We start from the raw sequence: 26,489 nt of genomic DNA on the forward strand, positions 1-26,489 counted from the left end.
TATCTCACAATATTTTACGGTATTTTATGGTATTATATATTATATATTGTAATTATGATAGGATGCAATTTTAATTTTATATTATTGTATTTATTAATATATGAACATATGATTATCAAACAATTTTTTAACAGATGATATACGATATTGTTTCAAAACAGAATCCCTGAATATCCAAGATCATAAAGGATTGTTTTCATATAATATGATAAAGGTGGTCTCATAAAGGCGATGCCTCATAAAGGTGATGCCTTGTCTCGGTGAGCTTTGTAATCTGTGATTACCTATGTTTTATAATTGCGGAGCTCTCCATCTTTTAAAGGGTTCCGAGGCATATTTTGGAAATTTTATTTATATAAAATTAATTAAATAAAATCAACCAGGGGGATGGGGTCCGGACTCCCTCTCCCCTTTTACTGCGTGAAATTATTAATATTTAATTTTGCGGGGGGGGGGGGGGGGGGGCTATCCCCCTCTAGATCCATGCATGAGCAAGGAGTGTCGCATAATGAAATTACATTGTTACTGTGTTTGGTCGACGGTAAAGAGACAGCTGGTAAGTGACAGGAGTCTGGAAGTGCATTTGTACACATTATGGCAGACATTAAATTTTGTTCGGGGTAGATAATGATTGGGCATAGCCAGCACTGGTAAACATATATGTTACATGTACACATTAAAATATTTATAAACATTCACAGTAAGCGCAATGGCCTAGCGCATGCATACCAATAATAACATGGATTAATCGAAAAACCTTGGCGAGTACGGTGCCTGTGAAAGTAATAAAAAAAAGGCGAAGGCGAAAGTGCGAAGATGCGAAGGCCAGAGGGCAAAGTTGAGAAGGAGCGATAGAAGTATCGCTCCTTCACCTTCGCACCTTCGCACCTTCGCACTTTAGGCATCATCTTCGCGCTTCGTCGTCGCATCTTCGCATCTTTGCTCTTTTGTCTTCGCACTATCGCCTTTGCAACTTCGCATCTTCGTCTTAAGGTCGAAGTGACCCTATCGGAACACCATAGATATATGTAAATGTAATTGTTAAGATGACAACCATACCCCGATGCAATACATCAATATCTTGTTATAAAGGAAGGATTTTTATTTTCTAGGATATACCCCTTCTTTCACTTTAAGTTTATTTGAATATGAATTATAATTTCTATTACTTTATATAAAACTCAGCGGCAAAAATTACAAGAGTGTAAAGACTATTTCACAAATAATAAAAAAATATACTGAAAAACTTTAATCTACAAGGGGGTCATTATTCTACAGGGGTCACTTTTCTTCATGTGGAGTGTGCTCATTTTTATGAAAATGACACTTATTCTTCAGGCAAAGGGGTTATTTTTCTGCGTAGAATAATCACCGGAGGGGGGGGGGGTCAGTTTTCTACGTAGAAAAATGATCCCCGGTCATTATTCTACGGGGGTCATTATTCTTCATTACACCGGACGGACGACGGACAACGGGTGATCAGAAAAGCTCACTTGAACCTTCGGTTCCAGATTCTTATTCATAGCTCCTTCTTCTTCTTCTTAAGATTACTGAGCAGGGCTCTTAAAAGAGAGTTAATGCTCAGGCGCATGGCAGGGCAATTAAGAACAATTTATTTACAATTTAAAAATAAAGCTGCATAAAAGTTGAAAAAGTTGGACTAGTCATCTGGAGTAGGCTAGGGCTTTGTGGTCTGCTAGTAGCCTGCCTAACAAGACCTTAAATTTCTCCACGGTTGTTGCTGTGGCTATTTCTGTTAGGAGATTGTTCCACTGCCTCACAGTCCTAGGGAAAAATGAGTACTAGTATTTAAATACGTCACTGGGTGATGGTATGGCCCTTAGACGATGATATCCCCTGGTTCTTGCATCCCCTGCAGTGACATAATTGGTAGGTGGTAGTTCAACGTCGCCATGGAAACTCTTGTACATCATGTTGAGTCTTGCCTTGGATCTTCTTCGTTTCTCCCAATATTGTTAAGATATTGGTGATTGTTCCAGGGGAGTAGGCGTGGTAGTTGTTGACGACGAATCTAGCAGCCCTTCTCTGTCCCAGACTGTTAAAGAATACTCCAGGGATGGTCTGGCGATTGCCTTGTAAGCTTGGTCCTTAGCGGTTGGTTTGCATCCTCTCATGTTTCGTCTAATGAATCCAAGCGACTTGTTAGCATTGTTGGTGATGTTGCTAATATGGGGGTACCATTTCAGGTCCTTGCTGATGGTAACTCCTAGGTACTTACAAACCATTTTGAGACTGCAAATACCTTTTCATCTAAAAATTTAATTCATATTATTAAAGAATCTCACTAACGTTTTTTACTCGCTTCAAATTTACACACCCATTCGGCAAACCTCGGCCGATTCCGTAACCGACATTAAAATGAGACACGAATCGGCCAATATGTGCCGAGTGTTACACACCATGTTGTCATTCGGAACTCTAGGGATTTTTCATAGTAAATACACTGTGTTAGAGTTATCACACGTATTTTCTTTGAAGAACAGAATATATAGCAAATAACACGTATTTGTATTACCGTTTCTGAGTTTATTCATGCAAATGTGATATTGTGGAAATATAAACTAAAGAGCCTCCCTAGATTTAGCGTGAATGTAATGCACATGCGCAAGATTGTGAAATACAAAAAATCCAGATGATTTCCGGAATTTTTTTGAGGAATTTTCGTTGATTAATAATTAGCTGAGCTTGATTGAGAAAAAAAAAACAATTTGGTAATCTTCAAGTGCAATTGATGTTTAAGATGTATATAAAAAAGTTAGTACTCTTCCGATTTATCGGTATTAAAGGCCAAAAATTTAAGTATTTTATTTTAACATAGTAGTATAGATAAACTGTTATTATCTGAAATGTAAGTGTATTCTATGAGAAGTATGGATTTGCAGTTTCAAAATAATACGACCAGGCTTGATATTTACATTAGACAAATTGCGTTGCATAAGTTTAATTTTTGTAATCATTATGTTTAAAAATGACATCTGATGATGGTTCAAAATTGAATACTCTGGGTGTATCATGCGCTCACACATACAATCACAAACTGTGCATCCATAGGAGACTGTATATTTCCTACATAAATCGTTTATTTCTGTTTGCACATAATCTTTATACAAACTTGAATAATCTGTCCATCATATTTGCTATAAAAATGACCTCATAATGAAAGAATCTATAAAGATGCATACAGTAATTCTGCGATCATAGCGAAGTTAAGTGTGTATCAAATCGCAAGAATGTAAAATATGCAGCACCATTTTTCATGTAGTTCAAACCTTTTTGAAAAATAAATGCGTATTTTTATATAGTTTAAAACTGTCTGAAAAATAAAGCGAGATTTTAAAATCCGTGAAGGTTGCTTTTCGCGATTTTACGCGAATAAAAATATCTCGCGGTTAATAAAGAATTTACAGTATGTCATTTTCCTATACAATGCTTACATACAGGATCTATACATATCACACATAAATGACATAATATACATATCCATTTTCTCTCTCTTTTAAGATTCATAGACTTTTCTTCAATGGACGTTTTAAAATCCTTCATCTTTCCTGGTGTAGATTCCATTATGTTTATAAAATGGTAATACAGTGACATCTATCAGATTTCTAACTACGTGGAGGATTTTTCCGCCGCTTCGGAAGGTGTCGGTAGGTGATGTGCATTGTGTTTATTGTCTTAGCAAGTCTTGTATCATACTAAGGTTTGGAAAGGCATCTAAAACGAAAAATATCCTCTGGTTCTTTCGAATATTCTACCCTTTGCTTCAGTATCATGTACATGTATACCAAGTTATATTTTTTTCCTCCACATTAGTGTTAACTTATCTTAAGACCAGCCATCATCCATGCTAAAATAAATAATAATAAAACCAAGTGGTTTATTATGCTCTCATTGGCAGTCCATGTGTTGGTTCCAAATTTTAGCGCTGTCGTTCAATACTACACTTAGTCTATTTGTATGGGTTTTAATCGATTTGTTTAGAGATACCTCCTAGAATATTGGTGTTGACAGGGACAGAGACACAGCTTTTAGGATGGATGACCACATCATCCTGATATGTAGGACTAATATCTATTTTACAAATACATGTACATGCATATAGCTCCAAATAATAAACAATAATTATTATAAATAAAATAATTAAAAATTAATTCTGTCCAAGGTCATAAATCTATATACCACCTAAGATACATATCATGCAAGACAAATCCGAAATAGTCACGTGACTTTGCATAATTATAAGAAAAGTAATTCTGCCCAAAAATGTTTAAAAGAAAAAAACGAAAAAAAACCCAAACACAACCAAAAGATAACCACTGGGGAAGTTTTGAAAATAAAACCACTGTTATAGTACTGTATTGATATTGATAAATAATGATACAAACATATCTATTGACATTTTAATTAACCAAAAGCACATAAATGACAGTTGCATATTGAATCGATTGTTGACTCTTCACTTACTCGTTTGCCTCCCTTTGGACGCATTTATTCTGAACAGTGATATTCTGGGTGAATTCATTAGGTTGTGTTCTCAAACATATTTGTTGGGAAATATTTAAAGGTATCAACCAGGTGGCAATACGCTTCGTAAATGTACTATATACAGGCTGCTTAGTTGGATTCCCAATGTGTGACGCAAGTGATGTTTATCTGTTGATGTCCTTATACATTCGTTATAACAAAGTATTGTTCAGACTTGAACAATTAGTGGAAACAAAAGAATTGCTGGAGTATTCAGATAGGACATTTAAACATTTAAAAAAGACTGGATAAAAGAGTTATTAGTTAATGAGGATTGTCTTTGTCCGGGTAAGGTAAGGTTTAAAGGTATGTAAATGGTACATGTATATACAAAAATCACTGATATGGATTATCTTCAGTGTTAATAATGATGTTAAAATATACATGTATATCGATTGTGTGTGTATGTGAATGTGTGTGTTTGTTTGCGTGTGTGGAGGGTGGGGGAGGTTACAGGTAACCAACATATGATGATAACAGGTGCATATAGAAATTGTTCGGAGATTATGTATATTCAATATTTATACTCTCTCTTTTAGACTAAATGCAGTGTAACTCAGTTCGTAAAATACTAAAGACTTTAAACATTGTTACAATGTTAGTTAAACGGCAATTTTAACAAAATACCTTTATTTTCAAGATACATGCACAGTCGTTTCATATCTCGAGTTTTTTCACCGCTATAGACAGCCTCTTTTTCAATACTTTATTTCACATCGTGGCAAAAGCCTGTGCATATTATTTAAAAGGGTCTGTATTTTATCAACTATAACCCTTCACTTGATTCTATGTTCACTAAAGGTGCTATGATGCTAGCAGTCTTCCTCGAAATGCAATTATCACAGGTCCCAATACAATCTTCTAGTACTTTGTTGATACCAGGCTATTAGAATCCGTCTTTGACCAGTGATATCGTTTTGTCAATGCCGAGATGACCAATGTCAGTCTAGATTTCCAATGAAAACATATTCTGTATTATTATGGCTAAAATAACTGTTTCCTTTTTTTCTCAACAAGACCAGCCACCTTCCATACAAGAATAATTTTAAAAAATCCTGACAAAGTGGTATGCTATGCTGTCATTGGCAGTCCAAACGGTGGCTCCATTTCTTAGCATTGTTGTTCAATACCACACTACTTGTATGTGTTTCAATCGGTTTATTCAATATATCACCAGAATCCAAGAGATGCCTTCTAGGATTTTGATCAGGACAAGAACAGAGACACAGTCTTAGGGTTAAACAATCACATCCTCCGAGGACCGATGTTTATCATTCAAATAAATAGATCGAAGAATTAAATGAACTCCGTTTTGTCAAAGGTCATAAATCTATATACCACCTCAAATACAAATCATGGAATGCAAATCCAAAATAGCCACAAGACTTTCCATAATAATAGGACAAGTGAATCTGCCCAATTATGTTTAAAAGGAAAGAAACCAAACACATTAACTCAAAAATAAAAAAAAAAAGTTTCAAAAGTAAAAATACTCTACTGATTTGGTATTGATAAGTAATGATAAAAACATATCTATTGACATTTAGTTAACTAAAAGCATATAAATAACAGTTGCACATTGGTTCGAGTGTTTGACTCTTCACTAACTCGTTTTCCTCCCTTTGGATGCATTCATTCTGAACAGTGATATTCTGGGTGAATCTATTCGGTTGTGTATTCGAATATTTTTATTGGAAAAATTCAAATATTTAAAGGTATCAACCAGGTGGTAATACACTTCGTTAAAGGTGACATGAATTATTCTTCTTTTATCGCTGTCTACTGCCATATTAGTTGTCGATATTTATTTTTCTGCTTATCGCTACACCCCCCCCTATATAAGGCCGAGAGTACCAGTCATGCTTCCCCGCTTTCACGTATTTCATTCACCCGAACACGTTACACTGGACGGAAAGTTTTGTAGAAAGGGGTTTTGAACAAAAAATAATAAGACACACACTGCACTGGTAAGGAATATCCAATGAAAGACGAAACAGGACATACTGAAACTTATTTCAAAAACCATCGTTCAATGTACAACGTTTTGCTGTGGCGTACTGTTATACCATCATACATGCGCAAACCACTGATTATCGCAGATCGTGCAGTGACGGCATGGACTTAAGATATCGGAGTGGTTTTGTAGAAACTGATAAAAACGATATTTCGTTATCACTTTCTTGGATTTATTATCACTGTTATACTATGTTGGATGAAGTGGGACCTTAGTCTACGATATGATGTAGACATTATGCACTCTGATGAACGACACACGTGCTCGATGTGCACGTGAATATGTATATGTGCAAGCTTAGGATAATACAGATACATTGGAAATCCCTTTAAAGAATATTTCCTATTTTATTTTATTTTGATTGTAGTTTCATTTATTTCTATTTACAAACAAATTACTGTAATGTTTAGATCATGTTTTAAGCAGTTTAGAAGTTCGAGCCAGTTGAGAGCGATCGAAACTAATATGGCGACCGAATACTTAATTCATGTCAGCTTTTATGAACAAGTATTGATATGGTTAGTTAAATTCTAAATGTGTGCGTCAGAGATGTTTATCCATTGATGTCCTTATACATTAGTTATAACAAAGTAATGTTTAATCTTCGAACAATTAGTGGGGACAAAAAAATGACGTAAGAAAATGTTATGTGGAGTATTTATGCCAGACATTTAAATGTTTAAAAAGACTGGATAAGAATTGTTGGTTAAATAGGATTGTCTATGTTCAGGTAAGGTAAGGTCCTATAGATTTGAGTTAAGCACTTTGTATTTTAAATCACTGAAGTGCATTTATTTTAGCGTTACTTATTAATGATATTAAAATGTTTATATATATATATATATATATATATATATATATATATATATATATATATATATATATATATATATATATATATATATATATATATATATATATTTATGTAGTGGGACCTTTTTAGATTTATTTAGTATTAAGGTAGTTTTGATTCACATCTCATTTATTCATTCATGCATTTTAATATTTTCCATCTTACACCAAGTTCAGATATTGCATGCACAAACGTGTATCATACACTGATATGAGGTTATTCTACTGTCATGGTTGGCGCTGGTACAATACAGAGCCTCACAGCTTAAAGTCAGTTGTGACAAGTATGTACATGTGTATAAAAGATGGCCTGATTAAAGAGGAGGGATATGGACCTGCAGCAGAATATTTATCCAAAAGATTACATAAATATATGCACGTTATTCTACATTTTGTAAGATACCAAAAAAAAAAATAATAATCAAAATTTAGAAATAGCACATTGACAGTGATATAAACATGTAGTTAGCAGGGAATCAATCTTTGTGCACCCAAACCCTTTTATTTTATCCCAGAATTTCTCAGTAATCAAATCATATGTGGATCTTAAGAAAATGGAGTCAGGGGCCCCCCTCTCTCTCTCTCGCTTGGTAAATTCTAAATTATCAAGTTCACATGGCATAGTTACCATAAATAGGCCTCATAACTCGATGGCAAAAAGGAAATTGTCGTTTGGAACTGTTATATATAGTAGGTTTGTATAATAGAGTATTTTGGACTATTCTAAAGTGGTCAGTTATTCTTTCTAGAACATTCTTGAGTGTCCAGGTAATTCATGTATTTTCTTGTACGTATAATTTCTAGAATTTGCTAGATTTATATTTACTGTAAACAGTGCTCATTAGATAGCCTCTCATTTGAACTCTAGATCTTGTTCGAAGACATTAAACTGAGAACTGTTATCTAATTACTGGGACATTGTGATTTGATCCATTCGGCAGATTGTAACGGACACTCTTTAGTTAGGATTCTTATAGTGTAAGTTGTATTTTTGTATATATATATATATATATATATATATATATATATATATATATATATATATATATATATATATATATATATATATATATATATATATATATATATATATATATATATATACACTACAGCCAACGCCCGTATTTTCTTAAGAAATTTTCCCGTATTTTCCCGCGACACCGTGATGGTGTTTTAATCCTTTCCGCGATACACCATCGCGGTATTGTCATCGCGGTAATCGCGGGGCCACGATTTTACCGCGATGGTGTAAGACACCGTAACACGCGTGTTATCTGTATCACGGATTAAACCAAGAAGGAGAAAACAAGCGCTGTTTTAATTATTGTTAGAATTTCGATATAAATATCAATAGAAGAAAAATTCATTATTTTTTTTGAATTGTTTTTAACAAAAACTTCTAGAAAACTATTGCTACATGTATTTTGGTAATGTTGTTCAAGAGTCCCAAACATAGCAATGTATTACGCAAATCATGCATATAAGTGTACTTGAAAATTAGTAATATTTTATTTTAAAGTATTATTTTTTTGCATATTATGAGTTGTAAATATGCCACAGATTTAAAGAAGACAAATATTGCACGATGTACTATTATAAGGTCGCTACCGTAGGCATCAACGCAACGTGTATGTTTCCCCTCAATCTGACTCTTATTTAACTCATTAAATATTTCCCGGTCTCTCTCTCTCTCTCTCCCTCTCTCTCTTTCTCTCTCTCTCTCGTTTTAAACAAATCAGATTATATGTACATTTAGGACGATCGGTGCTAATTATAGTCTAGGCAACGGTATGGTCAATCATGGAACAATTATCACCTTGCAGGACAAGTGTCACCTGAAGAAAATCCCGTTACACGGGTCCCGCGTCTAATGCCTTGAGCCATTTAAAAATGACAAAGTATGTGTTAAAATTAGGTAACGGTTGCATATATCGGCCACTTCGGAGTATCGAGAGTATAAGAACAACAGATTATGAATAACGGGACAGCAGTTTGACTTCGAGGGACCAAGGGTTTTGAGAGACCAAGAGAGTCGATTATCTACTTGGTAATATTGGGGGTGGAGGATATGGACCGGAGACTCACTTAGAGCGAAATAATTCATAATTCAGTAATTCAGACAGGTACATTGACAATCAGTCATCCCTGTGTTTACGGGTGTGTAACGATTACATAACACTTCCTGACCATTGCAGCACCCGTGCTCTGACCACGCACCGTGAAGAATTTTATTGAATGCTGAGACTCTCTCTCCCTCCCCCCTTCTCTTTCATTTCAAATAACTAATATTTTATGTGAACTGCTAAAGTAGAACATGTAGCCGTAACGGTATTCTGATTGAAATGCACGTAATAGCACATGTTTCCGTAACGGGCGTTTTCATAAATATCATACCAGGGACGTATATTTAAAAGTCTCTGATCATACGCGCTTTCTAACTTTACTGCATGAAGATAAAATAATGCCTGATTCAGACAGGTATATAGAAAATCACAAGTACGACACAATTTATAGAAAAGCTATCCCTGAGTTTACGGGTGTGTATAACTATTACATAACACTTCCTGTCTCTGACAGCAACCTTGCTCTTACCACGTGCCATGAGAAATCTTATCGAATGTTGAGACAACTCTCTCTCTCTCTCTCTCTCTCTCTCGCTCTCCAAAATCAAAATATATAAAATTCTAAGAAAATTGAAAATTAAAACTTTCTTAATTTTAACAAGGCTAGAGGAATAAAAAATATATAACATATCGCGTAAAGAGGTTTTTTTACTTATGCACAAAACACACATCTTTGTTCATATGATTCCCAAAATGATTCAAAACTTACATTCATTCAAACAATCACATTTTTACTTTTTTTAAAAATACAAATACTAGATGTGTATATAAAATTTACTTTAGCTGTGTTCTCAATTACTCTCTCCATTCCTGATTAACCCTGAGTATAGTATGTTCGTTAATTGTATTTCAATCGAGTATAAAGTATATCATATAAAGGTAATTTTATGGATGTATTTTGTAAATACTTTGTTATGAATACGCAGAATAGTTTCCTAAATTTAAATTGAAAAAAAACCAAATTTTCATTTGTTTGAAATTAAATCATTCTATCAAGAAAATTTTGCTGTTTGAAAGAACGGACTATAAAGTTCTATTTAGCGGACCCCAAGTCACACTATAATTGCTGCAGGTCACCCACCTTGACGGCAACCACCAACATTCTATATACACATACTGTATACGTAATGTTACGCAATTCACCTTCCTCTGTTGGTCAACTGACACTGCGACATTTTAACATGTGATGGATACCCCAGAATAAACTATCATTCATATTTTTAAATCCCGGGTTTTGAACAAACATAAATATTGGGCGACCCACTGAACATCATACTTTTGCTAGATCGGATAGGAAAGTCAATTTTTAAATACACACGATTTTAACATTATCATTTTCGTAAGCTGATTGGACCTTTTTTTATTCTATTTTAAAACGTTTGATAAACAAGTTATACAACTTATATTAATATCTTTCGTTGGCACGGATGTTAGCGCGATGAGGTCATCGATGTGGGAGAAAGTCGGAGTGCTCAGAGAAAACACACGTGTCCAAGCGGGCAACCAGCATATCTATTCAACTAATGTCGATCACGGGATATAACTTGGGTCGGTTATGAGCGAGTGCACTTTAAAACATGTTTTATATCTACATGTATTTTGTTATTCATTAAACGAATTCTTTAAATGTATTTAAGAGAAAGGAACAAGTGTAAGGTATGTTTTAAAGGTAAGATTTAAATATGAAAGATTGTAAATGAAATGCTAATTAGTATTATTTTCTCGAGGCGAAATAAGATATTTTGGTGAAGTGTTTATTACCGGGTATATAATTATCAATTAAATTCATTGATAACCAAGAATTGTCAGCGATGAATGTGCCAAGATTAATTTATATGTAACGCCATAGAGTATACAAAATAGTATACCAAATTCTGTATTAGCATAATTACACCTTCCTTTTATATCTCCCACTTTTTATAAAATAATAATAAATTGTAACAATCAACTCCTTTTATAAAATAAAGGAATATGAATTAATATTCATTAATTCTCCCAATCATAGTTCCCGTATGAGAAGAAATTGGGGGAGGTAACTCGCGTTAAAAACCAAGAATAGTTTTCACCTGGGACTGGTTTCACAGTACCGCGACGGTGTGGCCAAGGTGAGAAGTTGTACCGCGAGGATGCGCGGTTTTACCTGAGTTACCTGTGCTAAACCGCGATCAATTTCACACCACGAGGACTCGCGGTAAATACGCAAACTGCGTTGGTCGTAGTGTATATATATTACTGTAAATAAATTATTAAGTTTAACTTTTAATCTTTGTGACTGAGAGATAGAGATGAACAACGCGCAAATAGTTTTAAAAGTTTAACTTACTTCAACTTTTTCCTGGTGTTTTTTTCTTCTTCCTATATTTTTATTAAAATAGAAAGGTTTACTAGTTTATAAATATGTATCAACGAGTCTCCTTTTTAAGTTTTATATTCAAATAAATTCAATTTTCTATATTCTAAAGTTCTGTACCCTATATACAAATCAGTCCAATGTTCTTGATTGATGCCGTGTTGTATAGCAGCTGTTCCCCCCATAGTAGCCCCCCCCCCCCCGGAAAACCTGCTATATAGTAGGCTTTTCCCCGGGGAAAAAATGAAAAACGTTTTCGTTCATGACGGAAAAGTATGTGATTTGATAAGAATTATTTATTTGATATTTTGAACGTCAAAATGTATTGATGCGCATATTCACGAATTTTGAAATCAATCGAATTGCATTTTTTCTTAAATTCTCGTTCGTATGATTTTATGTTGAATTGAAAAAAATAGCAAACACTCGAGAACAATTATCAAATATCATTAAATTTATCTAAAATGCTTTAGGTTTTTTCAGAATTATATAAAGTTACTGCATGTTATTTGGATCTTTACGGGCAGATTTAATGCATCAAAGCGTCCGTCGTTACATAATGTCGTCAACGGAAGTGATACATTTGTTTCTTTAATATTTGTAGGTCTTAGGTCACCTTTATGATAACCCACATAAAATCAAAGAAAATCTTGTATATTTTATATTTACATCCTTTTTTAAAACAAAATAAATAATGAATGAATAATAATTCAAATGAGATATAATTTATACATGTATTCAAACGTAGATCCACCACCCCACCCACATATCTTCGAGTATATTGATGACTGAAATCAAGATACAATTAAGTGATATTAACCATTAAATTGTAATTATAACATTAAAAGCGGAATAGTTGAATAGTTATTAAAATTTATTATATTCATTATCTGGGACCGAAAAGTCTTGGGGTCGAAATTGTTTGACGCCGAAAAGACCAAACTTGAAGCAGAACAGACGACATTTTGGAAATTTCCAGTTAGGCTAGATAGTTTAAATGGTGTCCGTCTAAGAAAAGGAATATGTAATTTTTTTTAATGATGTGATTTGCTTTGCATTAGGCTATTATTCCCTCGTGCTACTTGTAAGTTATAGTATACATACCAGTGCATTACCCATGCTACGGGAAATTTCTAATTGTGTCTCTACTTGAGCGGTATCAACAGTTAATGCAGCACACGGCTTTGAACCAAGTTTATATCAATGAACATTTTCTTTATGCGATATTGTACAGGAATCAAACTCGGAACTCATGCAGTCAGAAAGAAGCTTTACCACTGAGCCGATAGCATACGCAAGGTCCATATATCACTGACCACCACACATGTATTCCAACAATACAGGTGAGAGAGAGAGAGAGAGAGAGAGAGAGAGAGAGAGAGAAAGAGAGAGAGAGAGAGAGAGAGGGGAAGGGGCAGACATGGAGAGATAAAGAGAGAGGGAAAGACAGAAAGATTCGTAAGATGTACACAGAGTGAGAGAGAGCACACAGGTGTTGTTTAATTTGTTTAATAGCGTGCGCAGGTCGCCGGCGCGAAGCGAGTTCTACTGACAAGGCACGTGTGAATAGAAAATTCGGACTAGTTGCACATTGATTCAGTGGATTTATTTGGCGTCAGTTACTCAGACCAGTAATGCCCTGTTTTATTGGACCAGCAGTTCTCTGTATATATGGTTTCCCATTTCACACTCTCACGAGAACAAGATAAAAATAATGAATTAAAGACCAGGGGTTTTCCTACTGTTTTTAAACTGGGTCCAGGGTCCGTAAAATTGGGAAAATTGACACGTAAACTGTTGAAATTGGGAAAATTACAAAAAAGTACTATATAGTGTTATTTGAGGACCAACCTATGGACAAATCTTATACTTTATTACTTCTCCCCCACAGAAACTATTGAGTTGTTTGGAAGACTTAATTTATTTATGATGTAACAATGATATATACAGATTTTAAACTTAATTTTTCAATAATAAATGCTACTGAAATAAGATTGAAACAAACACATAGTACTTACATTCAGAGATTAAAAGAAAATACTTTATTTCTCCAAATTTCTTAAAGTTTTCCAATTTGTAAAAGTTAATTAAATTCATGCATTTTTACCTCTTGATAGATGAAATGCTTCTTAATTGTGTAAACCAATTGACAAACATGCAATAAAATAACTCTTTGCAAAATGACAATGATTTTTGCGTTTGGGGGTATTAGTCCTACCCTTTGAACCATTTACAACCATTATACAAAGGAACTGTTTAATTTTGTAAATAACTGCAGATTTATGATTTTATGATAGTTTTAGCATTTAATTGGCACAACTATTAACTAAGCACTCTATGATAAGTAAAATTTTTACATGTAAGTTTGCTGCAGAAAAGATGAAATAAACTGCAATGAACTTTAATATGTTATAATCTTTATTATTCAGCAACATTGTATCTGAGATAAATTCTACTGATAAATAAATGAAAATTCTTATAAATTATGAATAATGAAAATTTACTGAAAAAAATAGGTATGTTTTATTTTATTTTGCATTCAAATTCATTTACGTTACGTTGATACTTTTATTTTAATTGATTTATCATAATTCATTATTTGATAACATGCTGCGCTCGCCCCAACGGTCGCACCGTAAAACATATTAGATAAACCTTATGTAATGTTTCTATGGGGAGGGTAGTCAATCTTTTTTAGACAGAGAGAAAATCAAAGACATAGAGATACATACAGATACATGTAATGTTAGATGTACATAGAGAGTGACAGAACACACAAGTGCTACATGTATATAATTTGTCTATAGATAAACTGTGATTTTGGAATGTTTCTAGGAGGAGGATGGTCAATCTTTTTAGTCAGGTATGAGGATTTCTGATGAAAATTTGATTTCTGAAAAGGGTGAATGGATAGATAGCAATGGTGTGTCAGAGTAATTGAACATTCATGTGTTATAAAAGAGGAGGAGTGAGCTACAACAGACTCATACTCGGGACCCTTGAGTTTAAAAACCAACGCTCTACCGACTGAGCTAAAGGGTTACCCCACTAGCTACAGTCCCTGAAACGTTCTACTTTCCCACTTGAATGGTGGGCGCACTCTAAGCGAACGGTGAGCGAACGGTGAGCGCACGCTGAACGGAATTTGGTGAACGCTAATGAACGGTGAATGATGTGCGAACTCAGAAAGCAAACGGAGCGCAAAGTGAACGGTGAACGCACGGTGAACAATATGTGAACGCTTTATGAACGCAAGATGAACGGTTTATTCGGAGTGTCTTGGGAGTTATCCTTACATTGTATTTCGTTTGTAATCAGGATAAAATAACAAATAAACTACATGTACAGTGCTGCTATCGTAAAAGTTGACAAAATTATTCAGACCAATATCTTGTAAACTGCATCCTATCCTGCAAATAATCTCTATCCTATCCTATAACATATCATTTATATTTACATTGTATTGGAATAAGAGTTAATTAAAACGAAATTTGATATGGAAAGGGATTGGAAAATGCATCTTTGTTTCTCAATAAAATAGGATATGTTAAAGAAACCGAAGAATATCCCTTTAACTGAATGATTGAAAGGACGGACTGAAACTAAATTCAACTCGTGTCCAGAGGGATGGGGGGGGGGGTTAGTAAATCCTGCATTCACTAACTTCAGAGATACTTAAGGCATCCTGGATTTGCTAACCCCCTTAGTAAATCCTGAAGAATTTTTACTCAAGCACATAACATAAGAACTTAAATCACACCATCTGCAAATGAACATTTACATAATTATATTTTGAATGAATAAATCTACTTTGTAAGAAATACATGACTGAATGTTTAAAATAAAATCAATATCTACAGACATTTAGATTATTTTTATTGTATACTTTTGTAATGTAGGTAAAACTAATTTCAGTTTCCACATCAATAAACTAAGGACATTCAGTAATGCCCTGATTTACATTGACTGTGTTAAAATCAGGGTTAGTGGATAAATTAGTAGTGACTAAGGCTACTTTTCACTGTTTCTCTAAATTCCAAGAATTGAAATAATTCCAAATTCAAATAATACTCTGTTATCAGTTGATATTCTGCTATCATTTTAGGTTTCATCCTCATTGAAGGTAGTAACAATTGGTCCATGCAGTTATGGAAAACCAACAAATAGTCCTGGTATAGTATGTACATTTATTCAATTATGAAACATTAATAATTTATACAGACAATCAATCATTATTATACCCCCGCTCCGAAGGAATAGGGGGTATACTGTTTTACCCATGTGTGTCTGTCTGTCCGTCTGTCTGTAACAAAAATTTTGTCGCATTTATCTCAGCAACTATTCATTGCAGATGCTTGAAATTTTAACTGGTGGCCTCTTGGTACTTAAGGTATCGCTGTGTGTGTGTGTAATCTATTAACAGTAAACTACACGGTAAAAGTTTACATGTAATGAACACTAATTTGAACACGTATCAAGTGATGCAATAATATTTATTTGAATATGATGTGCTTACTTTTTAGGTTATCCTCATTCAAGGAAGTAACAACTGGTCCAGTTATGGAAAACCAACACATAGTCGTGGTATAGTATGTACATTTATTTTATTACGAAACATCAGCAATTTGTACAGCTAATCTCTCATTCTTCTTTGAACACTGGTATGAATCTGGTGAATTGATTAATATATGTTAACATTAAGTACAAAACAGGAAGTAAATTAAAGTGAACCTTCTCAGACACTACCCAATCAGTTTAAAGGTGGCAATGTTGATCATTTTAATCACATTTTATTCAGCTAATCTCTATGTATTCTTTCAATAATAGGATAACTAGATTTTATGTTTACATACAAATGTGAAGGTTGATTCAGCTAAGTGTCGTTGATACTACTACATTACATCAAACAGTCTAACTGGTCAAACAGAGTGACAAGGGGAACAACTCAATCTCTTTTGTTGCCAGTTTTAATATGAACAGAGTTATTCCCCTTTTCACCTATTCCTAAATCATTACATTCATGTTTAATATAGATAACAATGTAAAGAGTACTCAACTTTATCCATTACCTAGTAGGAATATAAGTAAAATACAAAATAATTAATATCCTAAAAAAATTGATTCAATACTAGTATAAAACTCTTTGAATAACTGCATGTACCTGAAATGATTGATTGAGACACTGCTAGACAGACACAAACACATGATGATGCTTGTTCACAAGTCAATTTCTCTCACCAAATATCCCCTACTTAATTTCTTTCTTATCATCAACTTTAAACAGAATTGATTATCAATCCATGTTAATGTGTCTAAAAACTTTCAATGGTCGATTATTTAGTGGGATGGGTTAAATAATGACGGACCCAAAACAGGGATTCGATCAACGGGTCCTCTGAATTTTAAGTTTTCTCAACTAACTGAGCTATCTGGCACCGTCATCCCACTGTTGTGACCGTCACATTTGTAAGATTTTCACCCATCATTGATTTAAGTAGCTGAACAGCTCAATCCTTAACTATTTCTGTTATCAGCATTTGTTCGGTATTTATTTTTTACATGTATGTTCTCCTGTGTGTCTTTTAGGTTAATGTAATACATGTACATGTACTGTTGTGTAGAATTGTGTGGTCTCTTTTTAGGTCTATAGAGTATGGTTTTCAAAGATACAGTAGACAAGAGAAAGAAAAGAGGATTAATTGTATACGGTATAGTATTCATGAATATTATAAACTGTTCATAAGGCAGCTAACCTGTTCCTTTCTTGGTTACTCAGGTGACCTATTGCTATCGTAAGTTCGTTGTTGTGTGTCATTCATAGACATTATAGTATACAGCTCTTAAGTGGGTATGTGGGCAGTAGTCATTGTGTTAGCCCTATGGTAAGAACTAGCTGTTACTTGAGAACATAGCAATTTCTTACCAAGAGATTAACAGAATATGAACTGCCCTCATTCCCATTTAGTGATTGTTTTTGATAGGGAAAACTATCATTGTTGTAATGTCAGGGCTGGGATATTGTCAAATTATTTGCTCGTGGAATTGTCAAATAATTGGCCAGGGTATGGGGTAAAGCATGGGCCATAAGCCAGTAGTCAAAGACCTCATGTATAATTTGGTTAGTTCCTGTATTGCACACATTTGATAATGATGTGCGCATTGTGTTTTGATAACAATTATAGTCTGTTCTCTTGCTGAACTGCACTGCACCTGTACTTTTTAATGCATTTTACGTAGTAGAACTTACCGAATGCAGCAGTTATGGGCCATAATTACAAAATATGGAATAGGATCAACCAAAAGGCAAAGATTTCTGCCCGCCCTCTTCTCTTAAACAGACCTAAAACTTAAAAATGGTTATTAATTTTAAAGTAACATGATCTTATATATTGATTTAGCATTTAAAAAAAAATTGTATATATTGAAATAAATTTTTCCACAGTCAACTTCAGTAGATTTAAAAACCATAGATAAAAGTTGTTTGAGCATTGGACTTATTTTTTGTGTTTATTCATCCCCGGTGTCATATAATATTTTGATACCGCGAAATATTGAACCCGGGTTCAATATATTATGCGATATTATGAACCCGGGTTCAAAATATCGCTGCGATATATTGAACCCCCCCATAAAATATTGAACCCTGGGTTCAAAATATTATGGCCGCGATATTTTGAAACCCTCTCGAATTTTCATTGCTCTTGGAGAGGGGGTTCAAAATATTATGGCCGCGATATATTGAACCCCCTACCTATTTCCAATTCCCTTTGGAGAGGGGGTTCAAAATATTATGGCTGCGACATTTTGAACCCCCTACTGTTTCCAATTCCCATTGGAGATGGGGTTCAAAATATTATGGCCGCGATATATTGAATCCCCCTCTATTTTATTTTGCTATTGGAGAGGGGGTTCAAAATATTATTGCTTCCAATTCCCTTTGGAGAGGGGGTTCAAAATATTATGGCTGCGGTATATTGAACCCCCTACCTATTTCCAATTCCCATTGGAGAGGAGATTCAAAATATTATGGCTGCGATATTTTGAATCCCCCTCTATTTTTTTTGCTATTGGAGAGGGGGTTCAAAATATTATTGTTTCCAATTCCCTTTGCAGAGGGGGTTCAAAATATTATGGCTGCGATATATTGAACCCCCTACCTATTTCCAATTCCCATTGGAGAGGGGGTTCAAAATATTATGGCTGCGATATTTTGAAACCCCCTCCATTATTTATTGCTATTGGAGAGGGGGTTCAAAATATTATGGCTGCAATATATTGAACCCCCTACCTATTTCCAATTCCCATTGAAGTGGGGGTTCAAAATATTATGGCTGCGATATATTGAATCCCCTACTGTTTCCAATTTCCTTTGGAGAGGTGGTTCAAAATATTATGGCTGTGATATTTTGAACCCCTCTCAATGTTTCATTGCTATTGGAGAAGGGGTTCAAATATTCCCTTTGGAGAGGGGTTCAAAATATTATGGCTGCAATATATTGAACCCCATACCTATTTCCAATTCCCATTGGAGAGGGGATTCAAAATATTATGGCTGCGATATTTTGAACCCCCCTCCATTTTTTATTGCTATTGGAGAGGGGGTTCAAAATATTATGGCTGCGATATATTGAACCCCCAACCTATTTCCAATTCCCATTGGAGAGGGGGTTCAAAATATTATGGCCGCGATATATTGAACCCCCTACTGTTTCCAATTTCCTTTGAAGAGGGGGTTCAAAATATTATGGCCGCGATATTTTGAACCCCCCTCCTTTTTTTATTGCTATTGGAGAGGGGGTTCAAAATATTATTGTTTCCAATTCCCTTTGCAGAGGGGGTTCAAAATATTATGGCTGCGATATATTGAACCCCCTACCTATTTCCAATTCCCATTGTAGAGGGGGTTCAAAATATTATGGCTGCGATATTTTGAACCCCCTACCTATTTCCAATTCCCATTGGAGAGGGGGTTCATAATATTTTAGCTGCGATATATTGAAAACCCTTCTTATCATGGTACTCTTCCAAGTCCATGGCAGATGCGGTCACAAATTAATTGATCAGTAGAAACTCACAATTCCCAAATTGTATTACATAACAGGGATATTATACAGGCTTATGTCAGCTATGAAGGGAGCTACTGTTTACCTAGCTACTACTGGTGTGTATACACAGTACACAGGTGTTAGCCCCCTTTTCTCCCACCTGGGGACTACCATTTAGAGTAACCTCCAAGGATACCCTATTTTCTAGGGGGTTCAATATATCACAGCCATAATATTTTGAACCCCCTTTCCAATACCAATGAAAAATAGAGGGGGGTTTAAAATATCGCAGCCATAATATTTTGAACCCCCTCTCCAATGGGAATTGTAAAAAAAATAGGGGGTTCAATATATAACAGCCATAATATTTTGAACCCCCTCTCCAATACCAATGAAAAATAGAGGGGGGTTCAAATATCGCTGCCATAATATTTTGAACCCCCTCTCCAATGGGAATTGGAAAAAGGTAGGGGGTTCAACATATCGCAGCCATAATATTTTGAACCCCCTCTCCAATACCAATGAAAAATAGAGGGGGGTTCAAAATATCGCGACCATAATATTTTGAACCCCCTCTCCAATTGGAATTGAAAAAAAAATAGGGGGTTCAAAATATTATGGCCTCGATATTTTGAACCCCCTCTCCAATACCAATGAAAAATAGAGGGGGGTTCAAAATATCGCTGCCATAATATTTTGAACCCCCTCTCCAATGGGAATTGGAAAAAGGTAGGGGGTTCAACATATCGCAGCCATAACATTTTGAACCCCCTCTCCAATGGGAATTGGAAAAAGGTAGGGGGTTCAATATATCGCAGCCATAATATTTTGAACCCCCTCTCCAATGGGAATTGGAAAAAGGTAGGGGGTTCAAAATATCGCAGCCATAATATTTTGAACCCCCTCTCCAATGGGAATTGGAAAAAGGTAGGGGGTTCAACATATCGCAGCCATAATATTTTGAACCCCCTCTCCAATGGGAATTGGAAAAAGGTAGGGGGTTCAATATATCGCAGCCATAATATTTTGAACCCCCTCTCCAATAAGAATTGGAAAAAGGTAGGGGGTTCAAAATATCGCAGCCATAATATTTTGAACCCCCTCTCCAATGGGAATTGGAAAAAGGTAGGGGGTTCAAAATATCGCTGCCATAATATTTTGAACCCCCTCTCCAATGGGAATTGGAAAAAGGTAGGGGGTTCAATATATCGCAGCCATAATATTTTGAACCCCCTCTCCAATGGGAATTGGAAAAAGGTAGGGGGTTCAATATATCGCAGCCATAATATTTTGAACCCCCTCTCCAATAGTAATTGGAAAAAGGTAGGGGGTTCAAAATATCGCGGCCATAATATTTTGAACCCCCTCTCCAATGGGAATTAGAAAAAGGTTGGGGGTTCAATATATCGCGGCCATAATATTTTGAACCCCCTCTCCAGTAGCAATGAAAAATAGAGGGGGTTCAAAATATCGCAGCCATAATATTTTGAACCCCCTCTCCAATGGGAATTGGAAAAAGGTAGGGGGTTCAACATATCGCAGCCATAATATTTTGAACCCCCTCTCCAATGGGAATTGGAAAAAGGTAGGGGGTTCAACATATCGCAGCCATAATATTTTGAACCCCCTCTCCAATACCAATGAAAAATAGAGGGGGGTTCAAAATATCGCGACCATAATATTTTGAACCCCCTCTCCAATTGGAATTGTAAAAAAATAGGGGGTTCAAAATATTATGGCCTCGATATTTTGAACCCCCTCTCCAATACCAATGAAAAATAGAGGGGGGTTCAAAATATCGCGGCCATAATATTTTGAACCCCCTCTCCAATGGGAATTGTAAAAAAAATAGGGGGTTCAATATATAACAGCCATAATATTTTGAACCCCCTCTCCAATACCAATGAAAAATAGAGGGGGGTTCAAATATCGCTGCCATAATATTTTGAACCCCCTCTCCAATGGGAATTGGAAAAAGGTAGGGGGTTCAACATATCGCAGCCATAATATTTTGAACCCCCTCTCCAATACCAATGAAAAATAGAGGGGGGTTCAAAATATCGCGACCATAATATTTTGAACCCCCTCTCCAATTGGAATTGAAAAAAAAATAGGGGGTTCAAAATATTATGGCCTCGATATTTTGAACCCCCTCTCCAATACCAATGAAAAATAGAGGGGGGTTCAAAATATCGCTGCCATAATATTTTGAACCCCCTCTCCAATGGGAATTGGAAAAAGGTAGGGGGTTCAACATATCGCAGCCATAACATTTTGAACCCCCTCTCCAATGGGAATTGGAAAAAGGTAGGGGGTTCAATATATCGCAGCCATAATATTTTGAACCCCCTCTCCAATGGGAATTGGAAAAAGGTAGGGGGTTCAAAATATCGCAGCCATAATATTTTGAACCCCCTCTCCAATGGGAATTGGAAAAAGGTAGGGGGTTCAACATATCGCAGCCATAATATTTTGAACCCCCTCTCCAATGGGAATTGGAAAAAGGTAGGGGGTTCAATATATCGCAGCCATAATATTTTGAACCCCCTCTCCAATAAGAATTGGAAAAAGGTAGGGGGTTCAAAATATCGCAGCCATAATATTTTGAACCCCCTCTCCAATGGGAATTGGAAAAAGGTAGGGGGTTCAAAATATCGCTGCCATAATATTTTGAACCCCCTCTCCAATGGGAATTGGAAAAAGGTAGGGGGTTCAATATATCGCAGCCATAATATTTTGAACCCCCTCTCCAATGGGAATTGGAAAAAGGTAGGGGGTTCAATATATCGCAGCCATAATATTTTGAACCCCCTCTCCAATAGTAATTGGAAAAAGGTAGGGGGTTCAAAATATCGCGGCCATAATATTTTGAACCCCCTCTCCAATGGGAATTAGAAAAAGGTTGGGGGTTCAATATATCGCGGCCATAATATTTTGAACCCCCTCTCCAGTAGCAATGAAAAATAGAGGGGGTTCAAAATATCGCAGCCATAATATTTTGAACCCCCTCTCCAATGGGAATTGGAAAAAGGTAGGGGGTTCAACATATCGCAGCCATAATATTTTGAACCCCCTCTCCAATGGGAATTGGAAAAAGGTAGGGGGTTCAACATATCGCAGCCATAATATTTTGAACCCCCTCTCCAATACCAATGAAAAATAGAGGGGGGTTCAAAATATCGCGACCATAATATTTTGAACCCCCTCTCCAATTGGAATTGTAAAAAAATAGGGGGTTCAAAATATTATGGCCTCGATATTTTGAACCCCCTCTCCAATACCAATGAAAAATAGAGGGGGGTTCAAAATATCGCGGCCATAATATTTTGAACCCTCTCTCCAATGGGAATTAGAAAAAGGTAGGGGGTTCAATATATCGCTGCCATAATATTTTGAACCCCCTCTCCAATAGCAATGAAAAATAAAGGGGGGTTCAAAATATGGCAGCCATAATATTTTGAACCCCCTCTCCAATGGGAATTGGAAAAAGGTAGGGGGTTCAATATATCGCAGCCATAATATTTTGAACCCCCTCTCCAATACCAATGAAAAATAGAGGGGGGTTCAAAATATCGCGGCCATAAAATATTGAACCTGGGTTCAATATTTTATGCGGGGGTTCAATATATCGCAGCGATATTTTGAACCCGGGTTCAATATATCGCGGGGTTCAAAATATTATATGACACCGGTACCAAGAAAAAAGACTTATTGAATATATATAGATATAGAATATATATATAGAGAAATTATATAGTACATGTTTAAAGGAGAGAGATGGATAATATATGGTGAGAAGAGAAAGTGAGAGGGAGATACATGGAGAGAGATACATTTAGAGAGAGAGAGAGAGAGAGAGAGATCAACAGTCCATATTCAGTAGAGAATGACGTGCACGCTGTAAGTTTTCTGAAGGTCATCTCTTGTTGATCAAACTCACTCAGAGATTATACTTTTACATTTTAAGCAGAGAAACTCTCTCTCTCTCTCTCTCTCTCTCTCTCTCTCATACACTTATCAATCATTTTTGTCCCCCGCCGCAACGCGGAGCGGGGACATAGAAATGCCAGGCGTTCGTCCGTACGTCCGTCCGTCACACTTTTTTGTAAGCGCTCTCATGCCTACAAATTTTGACGGATTTTCATTAAATTTATACCAAATGTTTATACCACTATTGCCTTGGTCAAGTTCGAAAATCAGCATTGGTCGGTACTTTTTGTTGGAGTTATGGGACTTTGACCACAATAATGACTCCGTTTTATCCAAAAATTGACCTTGTAAGCGCTCTCATGCCTACAAATTTTGACGGATTTTCATTAAATTTATACCAAATGTTTATACTACTAATACTTTGGTCAAGTTCGAAAATCAGCATTGGTCGATACTTTTTGTTGGAGTTATGGGACTTTGACCATAATAATGACTCTGTTTTATCCAAAAATTGACCTTGTAAGCGCTCTTATGCCTACAAATTTTGACAGATTTTCATTAAATTTATACCAAATGTTTATACCACTAATACCTTGGTCAAGTTCCTAAATCAGCCTTGGTCGATAGACTCGATACTAGTATACTGCTTGACCGGCGGGGGACCCAGGATTTTTTCTTGTTGGGGGATATTTTTTTCTACTGTTTGAGCATTCTATAATCAGTACCATAATAATGAACCATCATTTATCTCTAAAGAGAAAATGTATTATAACTTTAAAGTAACATCTGTTTTTAAACTAAAGATTTGTTAAAATTTGATGTTATACACGTATCTATAAAACTTTTTAATTGAAAGTAGTTAATGTAATAGACCATGATTGACATTATACTTTTTTCATGCAGGTAATGATATAAAGACCTAGACCCTCCAGACCATGGACCCAGCAAGTACAACATATAAAGTACATCAATGCTCTAAGTGTCCAGAGGACACAGAGTACTATTGTGAATCGTGTCCATGTGATCTCTGTCAAAAGTGTAAAGAAAACCATGTGAAAAACCTCCAAACAATAGACCATTATGTTGTGTCACATCATGAGAAATTCAACAACATCCCAACACAAGAGATCTGTGTGAGACATCCTAGCCATGTTTATATAAAATACTGTGAACCTTGTCAAGTTCCTGTGTGTGATTCTTGCTTTGGACATAAATCTCACAGATTCCCTGTTTCTCTCTTTCGACAAAGTAAGCACAAGATTTTAAGCTTACGAGGAGCTTATAAAACAAAGCAACAACAACACAGAGGAACCATTCACTTCATCAGAAGTGAGGCTCTCTTTTACAGACCTGTTCTCCTGCCACGAATCACAGATGACATCAAAACCTGTCGCACAGAATTCTCCCGCTATCAATCAGAGATGTTAACAAAGGCCCAGAGACTGAATGATCTCATTGACATTGTGGTATATGATCTATTGAATAATGTGTTATGTGACTTTAATTTCAAACACAGATGTTTAAAACAGAAGATGGAAACAAACAGACATATTGTCAGCCTACAGAGATATGTACACATGTATGAACAGTCAACATTCAGTGCGCTACAATTCCTCTCCTCCATAAAGACAGCCCTCCCCCAGATACATCCTACACTCCACACCAGCCAGCTCTCCATGACTGAGTCACTCAACAAGGAGGATGTGATGGAGTCACTGAGTGCAATCCAAATCACAGAGAGAGGAAACCGACGCGTAGGAAACCAGTGTCTGCTGAAACTGACGTCTGGTGCTGAGCTCCATCAATCTCTCACAGTGACAGGTGTTGGTTGTTGTTATCACATTTCCTGTGTGACATCAGACCGGGTCTGGGTCAGTGATTGGAACAATCTCATGTTGACAGACACAACAGGTGTCCCTCTACATCGTGTGGAGGATTCATGTCGTGATGGAGGATTACACACAGTGAACAGTGAGAGTGAACTGATTTATATAGATAGGAAATATAATATTAAGAAACGATCAAAGGATATGAAAACAACCAAAACATTGATAAAGAAAAAAATATTCTCTAAATGGAGACCACGGTGTGTGTACTGGTCCCCGTCCACTGGGGATCTACTGGTCGGGATGTATAACAATGATACATACACAGGCAAGGTAACCCGGTACAACCAGAGTGGACAACTCACACAAACCATACAGCATCACAACACAGGACGGGGACTGTATAGACATCCTCTCTATATAACAGAGAACAACAATGGGGATGTCGTGGTGTCTGACTATGACTATTCGTCTGGTGCTGTAGTGGTGACAGAGCGTGGAGGAAGACATCATTTCTCCTACACAGGACCTCCATCAGGATCAGGACTAGAGCCACATGGAATCTGTACTGACGCGCTGTCACACATCCTGGTGTGTGATGATACAACCAACACAGTACAGATGATAGACTGGGACGGTCAGTTCCTGTCACATCTACTAATAAGACCATCAGGAATATTCTCACCGTACAGCCTGAGTTATGATGTCAACACTCACCGTCTCTGGGTCGGATCACGGTCCAACAACACGGTGGTTATATACAGGTATATCACCAGACAGGACGCTCTGACAGGTAAGTCTGAG

The 26,489-nt window shown here is 35.9% G+C and overlaps 1 protein-coding gene across 20 annotated transcripts in view; it reads left to right on the top strand.

Moving 5' to 3' along the window:
* The window catches only part of LOC117683152 (uncharacterized), a 62,855-nt gene that overhangs the window by 31,566 nt on the left and 4,800 nt on the right, over positions 1 to 26,489 (top strand). For 2 of the 20 annotated variants that reach the window (XR_010713577.1, XM_066083225.1), the window contains exons 2-6: positions 13,119 to 13,227; positions 15,990 to 16,061; positions 16,408 to 16,473; positions 17,527 to 17,592; positions 24,763 to 26,478. Coding sequence is in view for 1 of the 20 variants with exons in the window: in XM_066083225.1 (XP_065939297.1) it covers positions 24,795 to 26,478 (1,684 nt within the window). In the remaining 19 variants the exon portion in view is untranslated. Of the gene's footprint in view, positions 1 to 4,667; positions 4,839 to 6,423; positions 7,290 to 7,867; positions 8,390 to 13,118; positions 13,228 to 15,989; positions 16,062 to 16,235; positions 16,319 to 16,407; positions 16,474 to 17,526; positions 17,593 to 24,762; positions 26,479 to 26,489 lie in introns of those variants that run through there. The other 18 variants (XR_010713592.1, XR_010713591.1, XR_010713583.1 and 15 more) reach the window with 17 other exon arrangements.

The sequence above is a fragment of the Magallana gigas genome, chromosome 4, assembly GCF_963853765.1.
Source record: "Magallana gigas chromosome 4, xbMagGiga1.1, whole genome shotgun sequence".
In the NCBI taxonomy this organism is placed as follows: domain Eukaryota; kingdom Metazoa; phylum Mollusca; class Bivalvia; order Ostreida; family Ostreidae; genus Magallana; species Magallana gigas.